Raw genomic sequence first — 19862 nt, forward strand, 5'->3', positions numbered from 1 at the left:
GACTCTTCGGATAATGTTATTATTTCTAGCCAGAAAGGGAAAACAGGCTAACTGCTTTCACACAATGTTGCGAGCGAATGATATCTGCAGAGATTGGAGCCTCAAGATAGTAGTTAACGTTCAGTTAGGGTTGCTGATTCTCCTATGTGACACTACTGCTTCTCGGGCATTTTCCTCGTGAATGCCAAGGACGTCTAACACTTTCTCGGATTGTACTTGAAAGCCTGGCACTGCCTGGCAATACTTGTATATTGTGTTCACCATTCTTATGCTTCTCTGAAATGGCTTTTCTGATGACCTTCAATTATGCCCTGTGAAAGTTGAATTATCTGTTGCCAAGAGGGCTGTCTCCATTATGGAGACTCTAAAACCTCCGGGGCGCGATGGAGCCACAGCCGGGATCTACTTACTCCAACAGATCATGACTAGTGATTTTCCGGTGAAAACAACAGTACCAGTTAGCATAGGATCTACCTAGCGATAATTATGAAGTGTTAATGACAAATTATGAATACGGCACTCAGCACATATTGTGCAAACTCGCCTAATTAACCGCAATAGGTCAAGAGGTACACTGTCGCATCTCAATTCACAATAATGGTACAGTGCTAACCGTTTTAAAAATTAGGTGATCTGTATTATCTTCTATTATTACAGCTCCAAAAATTACCACACCCATCATGGAGCCGTCCTAGCACAAGCGGCCCAATCCAAGTACCAACAAACCTTCTAGCCCGTTTCAAAGTGGCACGAAGCCTCAATTCCTGGTAGCGTAAGGTCATGGTCCATATGATACGCAGCAGGAACAGACTCGCCACGTCACAAATAGCCAAGATTGCAAAGTGTAGTGAGCATTCTACCACTAACATACGTAAGAACATGCAGCTGTTCGGCAGTCCCAGATCTCTTCTAATTTCTCCCGGCCCGCTACACAGCATTACTCCTGTGATGGTGGACGTTGTTTATGACTGCCTTGCCGAAAACCCGACCAATATGTCGAAGAGACGGCTATCTTTTATAGGACGAGTTCAACAAATATCATCATCTAGCATCAAACGTGCTCTTTCCCGGGCTGGTTGGACAAAGAAAACCCAGCGGAGAGCGAAAAACCAGAACCCTCAACTACAAGATTTCTACCAGCTTATTTGCTTTTGTTAATGATTTTGGATGTGATAAACGGGTAGGATATAGGTGGACCAGTTGATCACCGCTCGGCGTGGCACCAGTCCAAGTATCTAAATTTCATCGGGGCCAACGCTAGCAGATAATACCAGCCTATGCTCAAGACTATATTAGTTTGTCTCGTATTTTCAAAGGCTCAACTGATGCTGTGTTCTTAGAACCTTTTATTAAGCAGCTTCTCCAATATTGCGGGAAGTGGCCGGAGCTCGAGCAGGTAGGTTTGCGCCTTCCTATTTCGGAATGGCGGCCTGTGTCGTATGCCAAACCTTCTTTGCAGCCCCCTTGAACTGCGCCACTCCAGAGCCAGGATCTATGGCTGAGTTGTCAAAAGATTGTCTTTGTTTAATTGTGATGGATAGATCTAGAAAACGAGAGCGGTGATGGTATGGCGCCCGGCGTAGCTGTCGGTGTTCAGTTCTGAAACCCGCATGTTATCTGATCTATGGCCCATTTGCATTTTCCTCTTCCAGCAATGAGTTGTTTATACTTTCTCAAGGTAAGCTATTTTGGCTTTTTAGCGCTGCCAGTTATTTGGAATAGAGCTGTCTCAGGCTAGGAAGGTTGATGGGGCTGTGCCGAAGCTCTTCTAGATCACGTTTCAACTGCCTTTGTTGGAAACGAATACGACCCAAAGGGGTAAATGCAAACTACATCCACCTCATATTATTGTTTATACTTCTAGATATATATAAAGGATGGCCAGCTACTGATTCTCAGGAGGTAGAATTTACACAAGTACTTTCTATCCACACCGCTTCAAGATTTTCTAAGCAGTTGCAACAATGAGGGCATCTCTATCTCTTCTTGTTCCCTTCGTTCTCCCTCTGGCCGCAGCTCAATGGGGAGGTGGCGGTGGAGGTGGCAGCCAACCCACGACGACAACTGCCGCAACCACGGCTATGAGCAGTTCTTCTTCAAGCTCCACCCACTCTGTTGATGTTGGTAAAGACGGCTTGACGTTTGACCCGGATACCCTCATGGTGTCCCCCGGAGACCAAGTCGAGTTCCACTTCTATCCGGGCGATCACTCGGTGGCTCAAGCCGCATTCAGCAACCCATGCCAACCCATGAGCTCTAGCAGTTTCTACAGCGGATTCTTCCCTGGTAGTACCGAGTCGGTGCGTTTGTCAATTTCACAGTCTGAAAGCCTTTCTGATATTCTACTAGTCTAACGTCTTCGTTCTGGCCGTTAACGACACAAACCCCATCTGGTTCTACTGCGGGCAAGTCGGGCACTGCCAGGCCGGAATGGTTGGGGTGATCAACCCACCGTAAGTGTGCCAGCGGGAGCGGTCGGATTAAGACACTGACCGTTACTTTTAGTTCTAGTGGCGCCGATACCCTCGACGAGTTCAGGAAGGCGGCGTCGGGTACAAAGAGTTCCAACGTGCCAGCCGTGGTCCAGGGTGGTGTTATTCGTGCCGGGAGCGATGACGATGGTGACAAACCCTCTTCCACTAAGACCGCTGCCAGCACGACCCCTACAAATGGAGCACAGGGTGTGCGAGGATGGGCTGATTTCAGTGTCCTGTTCGTTTTGACTTCTGTCGCGGCCTTGTGCCTGACGTAGGTTCTTGTTCTGAGACATGGGGGTTGAGATTGGTCACAAGCGAAACCTATGTAGTGGTTCCTGTACCTAGACTGGCTGATTATTAGTGATGATAATGCAATCATACGGTTTGTCTCGAAATTGGTGTCACCAACCTACACTCTCCGATCGTTTCGCGAACCCTTATGCCAAGATCCACTAGACTATATTTAGAATAGCCCCGGCATAGAAATATTTCTCTTGTTATCTATATTACAGTATTTTACTCTAATTATTATATGACTCATGTCTCGTAACTGTAACTATTGCCAAGTCATGGTACATGTTAGCTAATCAATTTTCCCAGGAAGGGCGAAGCCCCGCACGTTACCGTCATTTGCCTTAACAGATCGCAGAGGAACAAACATCTTTTCATTCTCACCTTTATTCTTGAAACGAAAACCTCTCTGTATCATATTGTGATATATTGCACAGCCATGATGTGCCTTGTCTATCCATTGAACCGCATCATAGATATCTTCGTCCCGTCCTTTATGGTGCTAACTGGAATCGTTTTCGCGGCTTACAACTTCCTAGAGGTTCTGGCCATCGAACGCAGACCTCGTCTAGCATTTAATTTCAAACACTGGCACAGCCAACAGTTCACACTGTTGTGGAAAACATTTGGCCCTTTGGCGTCCAAGGCTCTCAGGCCCACTATATCTCCTCTGGCCGCGGTTGCTAACGGTATTGTTTTGGACATCGGGTATGTAATCTGGATACTTCTATGCAAGCAGTAACCCTTTACTTCTGCAGTAAATGACTATGTATAGGCCCGGTGATGGTCAGAATCTGACCCACTATAAAAGTGAGAATATCATCAAGTTGTATCTTGTTGAGCCGTGCGTTGGATTACACAAGAGGCTACGGGAGAATGTAAAGAAAGCCGGCCTCGAAGATGTTACTATGATAATCTGTTAGTTACTAGCTTGTTTTATCCTTTCCTTTCAAGGCCACTCCCTAATCCTGACATCATCTAGCCTGTGGTGTTCAAAATGTCGATGTCCTTTATGACCATGGCATTACCCCCGCCTCTGTTAATACGATCACCACCTTCAGTGTGCTCTGCTCTGTGCCCGCTCCAGAGGAGACGTGTCGCTTTCTGTACTCACTGCTTAAACCCGGTGGACAATGGGTGCTCGTCGAGCATGTTCTCGCCGATCTGAAGTTTCCTATCACTCGTTGGATCCAGGGTATGTTCGAGGTTGTTTGGCCGACACTAATGGGAGGATGTCATATTAATCGCGACTCGGGGAGCTACGTGAGAGAGGCTGGGCCATGGACGACGGTTGAACTGGGAAGGGGACAAAACGAGTTTGGTTGGGAGATGTTAGGGCACGTTGTAGGTAGGTTAGTGAAGTAGGGATGCTAGTAGAATGAAGCATCGTTGAAGGACATAGTCAATATTGAACAGAAGAGTAGGATCCAACAGAGTAATATTCAGTCGGCGGAAGCTAGATTTATTCGATGCCAACTATAACAGCCCTGTAATGGTTCTATATCGCTTCAAGATTCATCCATATAGGCAAGACGGTATAAATGGAAATCTCGGAAATCTGAGATAAAGTGGAGGTACTCATCATGCAGACTAAGGTTGCGCTCTCTGGCCTTCGGCCGGGCAGTCTTTGACCAACCTTTAAATGAAAGAGCGCGACCGATGGTAGACATCGTCGCTTAGACATCGAGCTCATCCCATAGAAAATCGCCATCTCATCATGATACAAATTAGGTTTTTCTAGCAGATGACCGCAAAGAGTATCCAGAATAATTATTGTGATGCTTTGTGGCAATCTAGCTTTGTTTGGCGGCGCTTTAACGCTGTCAAATAGCCGAATATTAGAGATGATTCTTAAGATACTCCGCTTGCTGTAGCCCGCAATCTGTGCAATCTAGGATATAGATACAGTATCAGAAGAATGCCTGGCCTGTAGATCCTTATTGAGGAGCCACACTATCCTGAAGGAGAACTTGCGTAAACCACCTGTTTCATTGGATCATTGCTCCGACCGGTTGCTGACGACCCTGTCATCGGACAAACCACCGCACTGCCGCCCCCTATTAAAGTCGAAGGAATCGAGGAATGGCAAGCTGAAGAAGTCCTTGACTCATGATGGATCAAGAAAGGTCGAAGACAGACAGCCGAAGCTACACTACATAGTGAAATGGGTTCGCTACGATAGCCCTACTCAAGAACCTGCCGAGTATTTGGATAATGCAAGGAGCCGGTCCACAACTTTTATCGCCGCTATCCCCAAAAGCCTAGGCTCACACTATATCTCTGCCGGTGCCTCGACGGGGCTCGCCATAAGGAGGGGAGTACGGTCTTCCAGCGGGTCTCTTTCTGCTAGGCCTGACTGTAGTTAGTTCCTAACTCAATGTATCTCTGACCAAGCACCCTGACACCCTCGCAGCTTCTGTATGGTGAGCCCTAGACCATATTCAGTAAATGATAATGATAATTATCTCAGAGATCTTCGGCATAGCCACAGTGCTTATCAATCTAAGATGGTTTAAAGCTTAATTGCCTCGAACACGAAAAGTTTCAACTATTCATTGCTTAAAGCGGAAAATGTGCATTGACCTCGCATTAGATCTCCTATATCAGCAAGCCACTTTTCATAATCTGGCCCTCGAAATACTTTATGATGATCTTTTGAACCTGAACTATGGACTTTGACCCCAGTTGGGGCGTTTCACGTAATTGCAGATTAAGGTTTGGCGAGAGACGGCCACACCGCTGTAATAGGAAGGTACCAAACCAATTGTTAAGTGTAACTTACCTGGGTTGCCTAGGCAAGAAACACTTCCGTAGAAAGTACTTCTTTGAGTTGTTCGCGAACTGCCAATTCCAAATAGTTTTCGGCATGCTCAAATAAGTCGTAGGATGGAGGTAATATTCGTCTAAGATAAGGACTTAGTGACTTGGGGATTTAAAAGTGATAGTTTGAATACCTTGTAAAAATTGTCATGTGGGCTGTCAGTTTTCAATTTTAGACAACCTTCCCTCTATGAAATGAGCTCCTCGCACTTCCAAATTGGGACGTCGTATGTGCTAGATTTGACATAAGCTATGGGCGGAGCTCTCCACTTGCCCCACTTAACATCAACAACCACATTCATCACTACAACTACAACACTACCACCCATCTACCTACTCGCCATGGCCGCGCCAACACAGCCCTCCACCATGAAAGCCTGGCTCTACAGCAGCACGGCCGGCGGTCTCGAGCAGAACCTATCATTAGACAAAGCCGCCCGCGCACCACGCACTCTCCGCAGTGACGAAGTCCTAATCGAAGTGACCTCAGCCGCGCTCAACCCCGCCGACTACAAAGTCCCCGAGATGGGACTCCCAGCGCGTCTGGTAATTGGAATGCCCGCCAGCCCGGGGCTAGACTTCTGTGGCCGCGTCGCCGCAACGGGACCCGACGTCACAGACTTCAAGCCGGGCGACATGGTCTTCGGCAGCCATAACCAGCCTGTCAAGTTCGGGGCGCTGGGTGAGTACACGGTTAGTCGGGCGAGCGTACTAGCCCACCTCCCGGAGGGAGTGAACCCCGACCACGCGGCTGCCTTGGGCATCGCGGGCCAGTCGGCATACCAGGCCCTAAACGGGTACAAGCACGTGCATTCCGGCGCGAAAGTCTTCATCAACGGCGGATCTGGCGGGTGCGGCGTCTTCGCTATCCAGATCGCGAAGCAGATGGGATGTCACGTTACCACGACGTGTTCGACGCGCAACGTCGAGTTCTGCCGCGGCCTCGGCGCAGACGAGGTCATCGACTACACCGCTGTCGAGGATTTGCCAGCCGAGCTACGCACGCGAGGAGTGATCTTTGATCATATCCTCGACCACATCGGCACTCCTGCTTCCCTGTACCGCGAGTCGGATCATTTCCTGCGCGAGGGCGGGGCGTTTGTCCAAGTTGGTGCGTCGGCTTTTACGACATTTGCAGAGAGGCTGGTGCGTCCTGCGTTTTTGGGCGGGGGGAAGAGGAAGTATGTCATTTTCTTCTATAAGAATACGCAGGAGCATGCTAGGATCCTGGGGGATTGGGTTGCAGAGGGAAAAATCAAGGTTGAGTTGGATAGTGTCCATGAGTTTGAGGATGCGGTGCAGGCGTTTCAGAAGCTGAGGTCTGGGAGGGCTAGGGGGAAGATTATTGTCCATGTGGGCTCATCTTGATTAGCTTTGCTTCACGGCGTTAGGTGTTATATGATTCGGGGTAATTGGAGAGAATATCAATCAAGTTCTTCTTTATATCTCATTGCTTGCGCTTGAGGAAGGTCAGCGCACCCAGCGCTATGGCGTCCACGCCAGTGCGCAGCGTCGGCTCGATAACAGGTGCGAAGAAGGGCGAGTGATTACTCGGCAGCTCATCCACAGTCCCCTTGGCGACGGCCTCATCCCAGGTCTTTTCATCCGTGCCGCCAAACATCCACATCACGTAAGGCGCGCCCACCGCGGTGGCTAGCAGAGAGAAATCCTCGCTCGCAGTCGGAGGCTCCATCTCGATGAGATTATCTCCGAAATACGGCTGGAAGGTCTCGCGAAGCGCATCGATGGTCTTTCCATCGTTGATCGTCGCAGGCGTCGAGAACATCTTTTTGATAAGAGGTTTCTGCGTCGCGCCTGCAGCCTGGCACTCCGCCTCGATGATCCGGTGGATAGCCGCGCAGACCTTTTCCCGCACTGCGGCATCATAAGTGCGCACGTTGAGCTTCATGTCCAGCTCGTCCGGGATGATGTTAGGGCTATGTCCGGATTGGATACTGCCACACGAGACGACCGCCAGCTTCCCCGGCGTCACCTCGCGCGAGACAATAGACTGCAAGCGCATAACGATCGACGCGCCGATAACGATGGGATCGATAGTCGTCTGTGGTGCAGAGCCGTGGCCTCCGCGCCCGTAGATCCGCACGTCAAAGGAATCCGCGGCTGTGAGCAGCGGCCCCGCGCGGAGATTGATAGACCCCGCGCGCATGCGCCCGACATGTTGCGCGAGGACGACGTCCGGCTTGGGAATGCGATCGTACAACCCATCATCCAGCATCGCCTTCGCGCCATCCAAGTGTTCTTCCGACGGTTGGAACAGACAGATCAGCGTGCCGGACCAGTGCTCACGCGCGGCATGCAATAGAGTCGACGCCGCCATCATCGTCGTAACGTGCGTGTCGTGTCCGCACGCGTGCATAACCGGCTTGCGCACGCCGTCTTTATCCTTGACGGTCCGTGTGCTCGCGTAATCCAATCCGGTTTTCTCTTCCAAAGGTAGGGCGTCCATGTCCGCCCGCAGGAGGATGGTCGGGCCGTCGCCATTGCGTAGAATCCCTACGACACCGTGTCCGCCGATCTTCGCATGTACTTCATATCCCACGCTGCGCAGATGCTCAGCGGCTTTCTGGGCGGTGACCTCCTCCAGCCCGGACAGTTCGGGCTCGTTGTGGAGAGTCCGGTAGATGGCCTCGTAGGGCTTGAGGTCGGGCCGGAAGCGATCCAGCAGGGTTTGTAGTTCGCTTGTATTCGAGGCTGTCGAGCGGTTAGTCAAGATGTTGTAGTTTGATTTCGTTCTTGTACGCACTTAACTGCATTGTGGTTATGGGGGATGCAAACAGAATGATGCAACTCCGGGTGCTCAAAATATATATGGGCTTATCCCCACCACATCGGCAAACTGCCCCAGTCGTGCCCCCGCATTACTCGGCAATTGATACCGGCCAAAATAAAAGTTTGCGACGGTAGCTGTTATAACGGACTGCCGAATTATTGTCCATTCTGTCAAGGTCATAATAATCGTGTCGGGCGGCTAGACACGGAATGAGGATATGTTCACACTGTCGCAACTATCATCATCTCCACATCGAGTAACTGACTAACCCACTCATGCAGCCCTGTCAATGTGGTTGCCTGCAGCAGGAACAAGGCTGCACGATGGCACCATCCAACATTCTGCACCATTTATAATTAGTCTATTTTACAATTCTCACGAGCCGACTAAGATGTAATCAATCCACTCCGCGAACTACGAGGCGGGATCCGCCTTGCGCTCAGACCCTAGCCTAGATACACCAGCCACGGTCATCATTCTCACGGGGCGTTTTAAGGCCTACCATGTTAATTTTACTTCTTACTTGCGGCGCAGCAACATTGCTGCCTCAGTCCAGCCTCTGACGTGATTTCAGCTGGCATGTCCGAGCATGCTATCTGTGTTTTAGCTCTGGCGTTCATGCGCTCATGCTCAACCGACCGCTCCGGCCCGACCGCTCCACCCGGTGGAGTCCCCGTCTCGCATCAGCCACTCATACCACCCACAGCCAAAAAAAAATAAATTTTGATCCGAATACAAAAAAAAGGTCTCAAGATGTTCTTAGGAATAGCCGAACGCGGGGGTCGAACCCGCAGCCTTGAGATTAAGAGTCTCACGCTCTACCGATTGAGCTAGCCCGGCAGGGCTTGAGAGAAGGTGAGGTGGTGGTGCTTCATAGGGCGGGAGGGAGTGTAGTACTTGGGGGTGGGGTGTAAATAAATGACAGTGTAGTTCGGATGATTGAGAAAATGAGTATTGGTTTCACCCGGGTACAAGATGGATGAACACGAGACCAACCATCATAATCATTTCATCCTCCTCGTGTTGTTGCGGAGATCGCTCGCAACTGGGCCATCTGACCAGGTGGCATCACGGACCACCGACCCAACACAGATCATCTTGCGGGTGCCTGGTAAGGCAGATGGAGGAACATAGATAGTTCAGTCGGAGATGCAGACCTAGACTGGCCCTCGTTACGCCCGGGTGCATCGGAGAGTCGGCTCGATTTGTAAGTTCGATATCCAGATCTTTCCCCTGTCAGCTTGTGGCTCGGGCACCGAATCACACGATCAGCGCAGAGACGAGTTGTGGCTTGAGACCTGGCACGCGGACGATGATTGGGGATACGAGGATGATGGCAGAGGCTTGACGAGTGAGAAATACGGGCTTGTGGCTTGAGGCGGAGCGGCCTCGAGGCTGGTGCGCGTGGGATTGGTTGGGGGCCGTTGCAGATTGGTAGGCTGGCAGGTGTCGAGGTTATTTTGGAACACTCGCGATGGTTGAAACATCCATCGTATCACCAAATATGGAAGCGATGGAAAGGGAACCATTCCCCGCGCTTAGTGATGCTAATTGTGGTGGTGTGTATCGGGAGACGCTGGGCCCGCGGTTGCAGCACAAATGACGGAGGGTGCACACAACAAGCCGGGGACTCGATCAAACACACCAGCCACGATGCCATCATTCCCCGAGAACGCAGAGGGTTCGGCGAATGGGCCTCCAGGGGGTTCACCGTGTCCTGTCAGCATGGGCACCAATCAGACCGGGGAGGGGAGGCGAGACTGGCGGCGTTTCTATTCTAGCCCTAGTTCGCCCGCCGCCAAAGCACAGCCGCACGCCTGAGCCTCTAGGCCGCGATCGGCATGTCAACGAACGAACGAAGTATACTTTGTGGATGCCTTGTCTGCTTAAATAGCTCCCTCCCCCCCCAGTGCAAAGCATACATCGTCACTTCCCATCATCCCATCGTTCATCATTCAGCGGGTCCAGATTTCCTGTGACCCATCGAATCTATACCGCGCGTGACCCTCCCATATAGTCACGGTGTCGCCCTCACGCATCACCACCTATTCCCTCCGCCGCCCCTCCTCGTTCTTCCAACCCCAAGAAACAACCCCCCGCCGCAGCGTGGTCCGCCGATTCTTCTCTCTCGGCCGCTCAAACACCATGCCTGCCCCCATCGAACCCACCAACTTCGTCGTTGTCGTGCGCGACCTCGGCGACGACGAGCACTACGTGATGGCGGCCTTTGAGTCCCACGCTGAACACTGTCCTCACTGCGCCCATCCACTACAAACCTACCGCGAGGGTGGTGATCTCTGCGAGCGCGGCCGCCAGTACGCCCGCGACGTTGCCGAGTACCTCTACTGCCAAAACGGCAAGCACTACTCCGTCGTCGACCGCGAGAGCGGCAAACCCAGGCGCGTCAAGCTCCCGCGCGACGCCCTCGCCGTCCGCAGCTTGCTAGCCGCTCTGGCCGACGGTCTGCGTCTACGTGCGCCGGCTGTGCGGGCACCGGAAATCAGCTACGACCGCACCTACCCCGTTGGCCCGCGTCGTCCGGCTGTCGAGCATATCCAGCCCAGACCCAGCACGCCCGAGTCGCCCTCGCGCGCTATCGTTGAGCGCGAGCCTCGCTCGCCCAAGCGCCGCGTTATCGTCTACCATTCGCCGCGTGGCTCGCCCGCCCGAGGCTCTTTGTATAATGCGGACCGCGTGGACCGTGTTGAGCGTCTGTACGAGTCCTCGCGCATCTACCGGCCGGCGGAGTACTACCGCTGAAGGATTCTTGCATGCATTGCCATTCCGATCTATAGAGGATGGCGATTTGTGACTGTCAAACTACCTACAACATTGGACCCTACGCTCCGGTTACTGGACACCCTCGAACCAGGCTGAAAGAAAATCCTCACGGATGGCCTGCGTTTCACGCCAGGCATGCCTGAATACCCGTCTCTCTGGTCCTGGCCCAGAGAGCCAACCCCGCCTTGATACATCATTCAGTCATTCTCATCGACTTGGAATTGAATTGAAGATGGCGGTCTCCCGATCGGGAATAGCTGCGGCTGTGCTGTCTGGAGCAACAGTCGGTGATTGGCCACCTGCTGCAAGGCCGTCTCCAACGGCGAATCCGACCTGCAGCCAGGCCTGTTGTGCATGATTCGGGATTGGATCTGAGTGGTGGCTGTGGGTGACTCATTTGCATAAACTGCTATGTTGGAGAAGAATCATTAGTTATGATATTCCGAGGTGATGAACTGGTCCTTGAGCAGATAGCAATCTATACCTACCATCTATGTTCTTGCCCAGTCATGGCCCCAATGAATGTCGATGGTACGAAGAGACTTCTACAATAATTCGAGTCCAAGTAGGCAGTAACCCTAAAACAAATTCCACCCGTCGTCATTGTCCCACCACACCTTGACTCATCGATAGGGTCGGTAGTTACGCCCTAACTATACTTCCCCACCAAACCCCTCCAGTCCTCCTCCGTCATCTTTTACCCCAACCAACCGATTAGCCAGGCGCCCCTCCCCGAAGTGACTCCCTAACCCATCCCCTAAGATCGCCCTTGGCAACAAACACTGCGTCGCCACCTTCTAATCCGGATTCTTCTGCATCTCCGCGTAGCCCTGACTCTCCAGATCAACCGTGCGCACCTCCTCTCATTTCGTTTCTTCTTTCCTTTTTCATCTGGGAACTTCCATTGTCGAATGGATTTACTTTCATTGTTTTTTCTTTTGATCTGGCTGCCCGATCACAGATATTGCGAAATAGTATCAAGTTTCTGGAGGTAGAATGGATTATATTATTCTTCTCAAATCTTTGGGCCTAATTAATGGGAAAGAAATTTCAAGGAGTGAGTGTTAACACAAGTGAGAAGGTAAGGAATGCACGAGTGATGAAATAATAGGGAGAGAAACAGCTAGAATACTAGCCGGCGAAGAAATCTAAAGCCCAGTGGGACAAAGAGGACCATAGTCCTTCCCATCCAGGTACTTTTGATACCACGATGGACTTCCCACACAGGTGGGACAGTAGAACAGGCCCGTTGGGTCGTACTCCGCCTTGATTTGAGTGAGACGAGCGAAATTCAAGCCAAAGAAGTCCCAAGCCCACAGAGGGTCGTTGCGGTCAGCCTGTAACGTGATGTTAAATTCCAGGATCTAATAGAAAAAAAAAAAAATGTAGGGGCCCAAGAGAACAAACCTCGTTCATATAGCTCCCCAAAAAGGGAGTAAGAGCTCTCATCGCCCCACCCTTGACATAGGTAATATCGTTCTTGACGCTCTGCGCGGTGGCGGCACTGGAGCCATCCGCCCAGCCTCGGGCGACAACGCTCACAATGTACGTAGATCGCCAGGCGGGGTTGAGGCCAGAATATGGGTCTTCATCAAGAACCTTGCCACCAGCGACGAGTTCAACACTGTTGATGGTATATTCTTCCGTTTGGCCAGCCATGACACCAATCGTGCTACGAAGAGCAGTCCGGCTAGCGGTAAGAGCCAATTTGCTGAACATTCGAGAGGACATGGCTGAGTTCGGTGTCCCAACAGCTTGGTGCGCACCAGACATAGCTCGGTAGTAAGATGCGTATGTCGGGAATTCGTACCAAGTCAGCGAGACGAACAAGGACGTGCCGTTGTAGGTCTGCAGTTTCTGGAGAAGCGGCTGGAATGCATTCTGTGCCTCCGACAGCGACTTATCCATCGCAGCAAGCGCATGCACGTAGCCAATCGTCTGATCCCCGAAGAGGACTTGGGGACCATTGATTGACCAAGTACCATAACCGCTGAAGCCGAAATCCATGAGACTGGGATAATCCGTATAGATATCAGTCACAGCCTCCAAGAGAGTGTCTGTCTCGCTGCCAAGAGGCATAATCGCAAGGGAATGAGCGACAACGGGCTTTGAGGGATATCCCTTAACGACCATGGAAAGAACCACTCCATAACTTCCACCGCCACCACCACGGATGGCGAAGTAGAGATCGGAATTCTGGCAAGCACTGGCAGTGACAATTTGGCCACTGGCGAGAAGCACTTGAGCTTCGAGGATTTGGTCCGCAGCGAGGCCGTAGTCATGGCTAGCCGGTGAGTGACCACCTCCCTGGATATAACCGCCAATGCAGCCGACGGTCTCAAAGAAAAACCATTGTTAGCTCGATAGTATCTATTGGGGGAAGCTTGAGATATATACCGGGTCACCCCCTCCCACAACTGTAATATTCCGCGGGAAGACGACTTCGTACACATCCTCCCAGACATAACCGCCACCAATGGTCACAGCGGCACCAGTCCAATCGTTTTGGGCACATTTTTCAGAGGGCACATAGCTATCTTGGATCGAAATGCCGTTTCGGATATACTTAATCCAGATCTGGAGGGCCCCGTAACCTTCGGATCTGAAACAGAAGACGTCTGGTTAGACAAGGGAAAGGAAATTATTGGCCAAGATACTGACTTTCCGAGCAGATCGTGTCCAGTATTCCTGATAACGAGACGGACATTGTTCTTCTGGGCAAATGCCATACCAGCCGCTAACTCTGCTGGTTCCGTTGCGTTGATCGTGTAGACCGGTGCAGGCCCTAGAACACAAGTCCCAGGGGTCTCGCCGGAGCTCAAGTCAACCGGCGGGCAAGGCTCGTCCGTAGGGTAAACATATCCAACTGGAGACAGCTCCTGGAACGTGGAATTGGACCATTGCGAGTAGACATAGGCGCATTCCTCCGCATTTTGATAAGGTCCGGGGTAGCACGAAATCGCTACAGGGAGGTTATGAATAAGCTTCCCTGAGACAGTGGTATTGAGAGTGTCCCAGGTATCAACGGAGGGCCAGCATGCATCATTGGGAGTCTAAGCAGGAGGCGTTACTGAGAGCTCTTTTTTTTGAATGGGCCCGCCTTCTTCATCTGTGGGGTAGGGGAGGAAACATACGCATTTGCAGGAGGTCTGCGAACTGGCATAACCGAGGCTTGCAAGGGCCAGGGCAGATAACACTCTGAACACCATGCTGAACTCCAGAAAACAAGAAAAGAATCTTCAATAAGACAGAAGAAAGCTAAGTAGCAAGGAACGCGAAGAGAATGAAATACTTAAGAGACTACGAAGGCACCATCCTGCGGATGACGGAACACCGAGCATCCGGCTCGGTTCGCGTACAGCGCCAAGGAAGAAAAAGCAGACACGCTTACACTAACCTTAGATTTTATGAACCGTTTTTCAAGGATTGGATTGAACCGACGTCCAGCGATTGGTCTCTCGGCATCTATTCCGTAGTAGCAAACGTGTTGCTCGGGAAAGCAACATTGCTATGTGGTCCGTGCTAAGTTGTCTGGGATGTCGGGATGTACCGCCTTTCTCGGGATTTCCTGGATATAGTTAGAGCAGAGGCGTGGAAATAACAAAGCATTATTGCTACTTCCAAAGTAGCTTAGGGGCTACATTAGTTGGCCACAAATCATGCAATCGAAGGGCAAGAAGAAGCACATTGGAGTAATGGGGCGGGCCGAAACGGGGCTCAGATTTTGACCAACGCCCGCCACATTCGCACGCAGAGATATGATTTGTCCCATGCTCAGGTACAATACTACGGCGGGGCCTCGCTTAGATTTTAGCCCCTCTTCTGTCAAACTAGATTATTGAACTAGTTCAAAATCCCATATTGATTTCTTCCCGTCCGAGTACCCACTCATTGTTTAGTTCCTTTTGAAGGATGGAATGACTGTTATCATTTTAACCTTTTGCTTGACATGAAAGATTGAGATCTGCGCATAGGCGATAAATCGAGTTGATCGATCTGTTGATCGATCTCTCTTTTTGTTTAACAGATCTGAGAGATCTACTTCTTTGACAGATCTTAAAGATCCACTTCTCTAACGTGGCAGAAGTGGCCATTTAATTATTGCGTCGATAAATTAACGGCACTAAGCATACCCGCAGCCCAATTGGCATTAGAGGTACTGAATTGTCCACATGTGCGTCGGTAAAATTTGAACAATATTCATTTCAAATACAAGGATCCTGAAACCTGAAACCGGCTGGCTTTAGTTTGATTTTGCCGCCCACCATTGCGCCCCTCAAGTCTATGAACAGACACCGTGTTAGATTGAGAATAATTTCTCCATTATTACCATAGAGCTGGGTCTGTGTTTCCCATCCTGATCGTATTAGCTGAAAGCTACGAGTCCACCCGGCGCGCCAGGCTTTTTCTTGTTGCTAGCGAGGAAGTTTCTCGACCGGGGATCCATCTTGGCGGGCGTCGACCGTCAGCGCTCTCTCACCCCATGCATTCGAATTTTTCTACCATAGATTAAATAGCAGGGATCTTGTAGAGTGCCACCATAAGCTTTCTGCCCCCTCTTTATCAACCCCGAAGGACGGAATTTGGTCTTTGAAATCATTTAACGATGTCCTCTTACTGATAATTTGCGTACAGCAAATATATTCTTCACAACTCTGCTCTCAACACGATGACGAGTACTTTCGACCCTCAGGGGGTTGCAACGCAGGTTTCCATCCAGGGATTCATTGGGATTACTTGGGCTGGTGCTGCCCTTGGGATAGTTTTCGCCGCCATCCGCATTGCGATCCGTCTGAAATTAGCAAAGCGATTGATGGTTGACGACTACTTCGTCCTTCTCGCATTAGCATTCTTCGTTACGAACGCCATTCTTCAGACCTTGCAAGCACCGCACTTATACTATATGATCCTCGATATGACAGGACCCGACATCGTCTATCATGGAGAACACTATACGTACTACGAATTCGCTATAATCGGTATCTTTTGGTCGGTACTTTGGAGCATCAAAGCATCTTTTCTCTCACTATTTTGGATGATGTCTGAAGGGCTGCCAAAATACCGAAGGCTTTGGTGGGGGATTACCGTCTTTACTGCATTGGCATATTGTGGCTGCTGGTTTGCGTCGGCGTTCAATTGCCATCCGGCATCAAACTATTTCAAATTTGGTATGAAATGGATTTCAGGATTACGACGGCATTATTTGGATTGAAACTTACCTAGGACAGGGAAATGCATAAAGCCGATTGACCAAAGAGGATCTGTCATATCTATCAGTTATAGCACTGCGGTTGACATTCTCACGGATTTGTTAAGTATGGCCACACTGGGACAACGACAAAAAGAATAGGAAGACTGACAGAAAGAGTAGTCATGTCTCTACCACTTCTCATCCTTTGGGGGGCGCGAATCAATACTCGGCAAAAGATTGGCTTGGTCGTTGTCTTTTCTCTCAGCTTCCTTGTAATTGCAGGAGCAATTATTCGAGCGATTGAGATTGTCGGAAAGGCTTATTCGGACCAAGCAGCTCTTGCTGTGTGGGGAATTGCTGAATCAACCATCTGTAAGTCTCCAACACCTCTGCTACCCGAACTAGGAAGGTTGGTCGAAAGCAAAGAGATGGGACTAATAAAAGAGCAGCAATGGTAGTTGGCTGCCTCCCTCCATTCAAATCCCTTATCGCGAGCAAGAAGGGTTCAAGCCAGTACGCATACGGTCCTTCCACCTTCAATTCCAACTCCTACGCTACGCCCTCACGGCCAAAGAGAAAATCTGCCACCGCCGCCTGGAGTGATGCCGATCTGCCACTCCAGGATCGCAGGACATACCAGAATTTGGATGGTGATATGTATGAGCAAAATGTGCACATAAGTGGAAGCCGAGATGAAGGGACTTTGCGGTCAAAGGCCTCTCGTGTGGTAATATCGGAGGACGAGTTCAGGGGAGACATCAAGATGGTGAAAGAATTTGTGAGTTGAAGTATCCTTATTGGTATCCTGAGCAATACCTACGTCTTGAGACCCTTTGATCTGACTGATTTTATAGAGTGTTGTCTCCTCAAAGTAGTCTTCAATTTTCTTAATAGCTATTCCCGTATCTTTGGGAACGCGATCCAAAGAAGAACGCTCTTATGCCCCTCGCTCTTATGCACTTCGTTAATCCAAAGGAACCATTAAGAAAACCCCGACTTTGACCAATGGCCACATCAGCATTCTTGAACCAGATAAAGTACTGTAATATAGCAATGGAGCCAGCTAGTTCTAAATCTTCAAACATATTCTTATTAGTTTGTATGGCTGTTGAGTTACAATCTGGAGAAGTCGGCTTGTTTCCGGGGTTGTGTTGGATCTGGCATTTCGCAGTCCAACGGAAACCTCTCTAGGAGAGGTATCTAGCCCCTGAATGAGTACGGTACCCTAAGTCTTAGTAGCGAACGCATGTTTGATTCGGATTCCCCCCACCACCCCCACACACGCCATATTGAAATGGTCAACTGATTAGGCGTTAGGATGCGGCAGTTAGACCACCTAGTAAATTACGGAGTGGAGAATATACCCTGATAACCTAGAATTGTTTGGTAGATCTAAGCGATGGCAAAATTTCCTGCCTGTGTTTCCCCTTCCTGCCTGTCCCATTTTGCTTGCCCTTTGTTGTTTTCGTCCATACCCTCCTCCTACGCGGTGATTTAATACGTAAAATTAAGTCCGTCTGCCTCTTAAGTATCTCTATAGGTAGTTGGCCGTTAAAATAACTCAATGAGACGACGGATGTCTGCGGCTCTCAAGTTAACAACCCAGACCGTCGGGTTCTCTTTTTTGAAGCCACGCTCGGGTTAACTAGAGGGACTAAATTAGTGGCTGTTATATAGATCCAGCTTCCCGGGTTTAAGACTGATTGGATGCTCGGCAAAAAAGGACACTTTCCGAGGGCTCGTTGGCCTAAAGCGCTTATCATGTTCGGAGCACCTACGGCTTTCAGGCGTCAAAAGATGGGATTTACGCGAACTCTCCAAACTGATCGGCACTTGTTACCGAACGCTCTTATGGCAAAAATCTATTGTCTGGTTTGTTGCACATCCATGGCGCCCTTCCATTCGTCCATGCTTATCTCCTGCATGTCCCAGGTCATGCTCCTGCTGTAAAAGTATACTGTAGGTCGGCATGGCTTTCGTGAGGATTCTCGTATATTTTGCTCTCCACTGCAGTTCTTTTTCTCACCGCCGACTGCTCCAGACTGACGCGGACCTTCTAGATCTTTGATTGTTTCAGGAAATAAGTCGCTTTGCATATAACAGCCCTGAGTCCGAGTGACACATTGCTCTAATCAAGATGAGCTGCATGGATTCTCTAGATTAGTCATAACTGTATGCCTGCTAAGAATCCGTGCTGACTGTCTTGGTTACAGAGGGTCCAAATGTCGAATCAAGTTCATTTCCCTTCCTGGACTTGCCGTTCGAGGCTGGAAGCCAGATAATCACAGGCTCCCACACACTATGCATTAATGTCTGACATATTATGTACGAGTCAGCCAATTAACAGAGCCTGTTCGTGCGAGGATGACAGTTGAATCGAGAATGTTAGTGGCTTCGATGGATGGCTGCCTGTATACATCCCCGCCAACCAATGGGTATCGCCAAATCACATGACCAATGAATGAAATCACGTGCCACGTGACCCCGTTTTGCTCCGTTGCGGAATCTCGAATTTGTGTCTCCCCGTCAAGCATCCCTCGTTGAATCCCAACACCCGCCTGCAAGATGGCCAAGAAATGTGCGTTACCTCCAACTCGTCCTCAACACCAGACGAACCCTCTGCATTCTCAAATCCTCCCCCCTCTCCTTCTCCCATTGCCCAGCAGCAGCGCCATGAATCGCAAACCTCCCAGCAATCAATCAACACCACATCCAATCCATCCATCCATTCAATTACTAAACTAACATGCTCTCCACCCTCCAGCAAAGTCACGAACCATCGCCGTCCGGCTCATCTCCATGGCCATGACGGGCTACTACCGCACAATGATTCGTCCGCGCGTGCACCGACCGCTCAGCATGCTCAAGTACGATCCCGTCGTTAAAAAGAAGGTGCTTTTCCTTGAAGCGACCAAGGGCGGCAAGGCAAAATAAAGTCGGAACCACCCATCGATTCCATCTGGTTTCCGGTTTCTTGATGAGGGTGGTCGAATCTAGTCCACTCTGTGTGTGACTGGGTCGTTCGAAGGGCCAGAGTTGGTTTGATGGAGACGGTTTTACGATTTCCTGTCTATCGTCCATTGGCTCTGCATACGTCAGCACTTCCACTTCATTCTGTCACATCGTGCCACTCGGCGTGAATACCAACTGGAGGTCTTTTGGGGGAGGAACTTTGTTTGAGGCTGCGATTCCTCGAGGAACTACGTGCGCCTCGGCTGTTACGTGTACATTATCAACTCGGGAGGTTTGCGCTGGAGGTACTTTCCCAGTTTGTCGATCCTCCCATGGAGCATCATGTTTGGCGTTTTAGAGATACACAATTTTGGGGTATATTGTTGAAGATAAAATACATTTCTCACTGCACCACTTTCCCTCGTTTTGCTACATCATACCATGCATATTCCTAATTGCTTCCATCATAGCGCAAGAGTTCCTTATGTTATATATCCGTTTGCCTTCCTCGGTAATGATGAAGAGACTCCAGGATGAATTGAAGGTTGCATCGTAATTG

The 19862-nt window shown here is 50.1% G+C and overlaps 7 protein-coding genes across 7 annotated transcripts; 5 read left to right on the forward strand and 2 right to left on the reverse strand.

Annotated features, from left to right (window-relative positions):
- Positions 1-1964: 1964 nt before the first annotated feature.
- On the forward strand, positions 1965-4192 carry N7474_003018 (uncharacterized protein; the record flags this gene model as incomplete). Its single annotated transcript, XM_057194433.1, has 7 exons — positions 1965-2300; positions 2350-2453; positions 2506-2748; positions 3078-3476; positions 3544-3686; positions 3751-4116; positions 4185-4192. The coding sequence occupies 7 exons, from the start codon at positions 1965-1967 to the stop codon at positions 4190-4192; spliced, it is 1599 nt and encodes a 532-aa protein (XP_057055788.1).
- Positions 4193-5930: 1738 nt separating this feature from the next.
- N7474_003019 (NAD(P)-dependent alcohol dehydrogenase) lies at positions 5931-6956 on the forward strand (the record flags this gene model as incomplete). The annotated part of the gene is made up of 1 exon (XM_057194434.1): positions 5931-6956. One exon carries the CDS (start codon positions 5931-5933, stop codon positions 6954-6956), a length of 1026 nt encoding a protein of 341 aa, XP_057055789.1.
- A 79-nt stretch (positions 6957-7035) lies between these two features.
- N7474_003020 (putative zinc metallopeptidase) lies at positions 7036-8362 on the reverse strand (the record flags this gene model as incomplete). Its single annotated transcript, XM_057194435.1, has 2 exons — positions 7036-8300; positions 8353-8362. The coding sequence occupies 2 exons, from the start codon at positions 8360-8362 to the stop codon at positions 7036-7038; spliced, it is 1275 nt and encodes a 424-aa protein (XP_057055790.1).
- A 992-nt stretch (positions 8363-9354) lies between these two features.
- On the forward strand, positions 9355-9756 carry N7474_003021 (uncharacterized protein; the record flags this gene model as incomplete). Its single annotated transcript, XM_057194436.1, has 2 exons — positions 9355-9490; positions 9620-9756. 2 exons carry the CDS (start codon positions 9355-9357, stop codon positions 9754-9756), a joined length of 273 nt encoding a protein of 90 aa, XP_057055791.1.
- A 768-nt stretch (positions 9757-10524) lies between these two features.
- N7474_003022 (uncharacterized protein) lies at positions 10525-11139 on the forward strand (the record flags this gene model as incomplete). The annotated part of the gene is made up of 1 exon (XM_057194437.1): positions 10525-11139. One exon carries the CDS (start codon positions 10525-10527, stop codon positions 11137-11139), a length of 615 nt encoding a protein of 204 aa, XP_057055792.1.
- A 1169-nt stretch (positions 11140-12308) lies between these two features.
- Positions 12309-14298, reverse strand: N7474_003023 (uncharacterized protein; the record flags this gene model as incomplete). The annotated part of the gene is made up of 5 exons (XM_057194438.1): positions 12309-12497; positions 12568-13497; positions 13558-13762; positions 13822-14122; positions 14295-14298. The coding sequence occupies 5 exons, from the start codon at positions 14296-14298 to the stop codon at positions 12309-12311; spliced, it is 1629 nt and encodes a 542-aa protein (XP_057055793.1).
- Positions 14299-15829: 1531 nt separating this feature from the next.
- Positions 15830-19285, forward strand: N7474_003024 (mitochondrial 54S ribosomal bL33m domain-containing protein; the record flags this gene model as incomplete). The annotated part of the gene is made up of 2 exons (XM_057194439.1): positions 15830-16139; positions 19116-19285. 2 exons carry the CDS (start codon positions 15830-15832, stop codon positions 19283-19285), a joined length of 480 nt encoding a protein of 159 aa, XP_057055794.1.
- Positions 19286-19862: the final 577 nt, after the last annotated feature.

The sequence above is a fragment of the Penicillium riverlandense genome, assembly GCF_028828495.1.
Source record: "Penicillium riverlandense strain IBT 135883 chromosome Unknown utg000002l_segment0_segment0, whole genome shotgun sequence".
Taxonomy (NCBI): domain Eukaryota; kingdom Fungi; phylum Ascomycota; class Eurotiomycetes; order Eurotiales; family Aspergillaceae; genus Penicillium; species Penicillium riverlandense.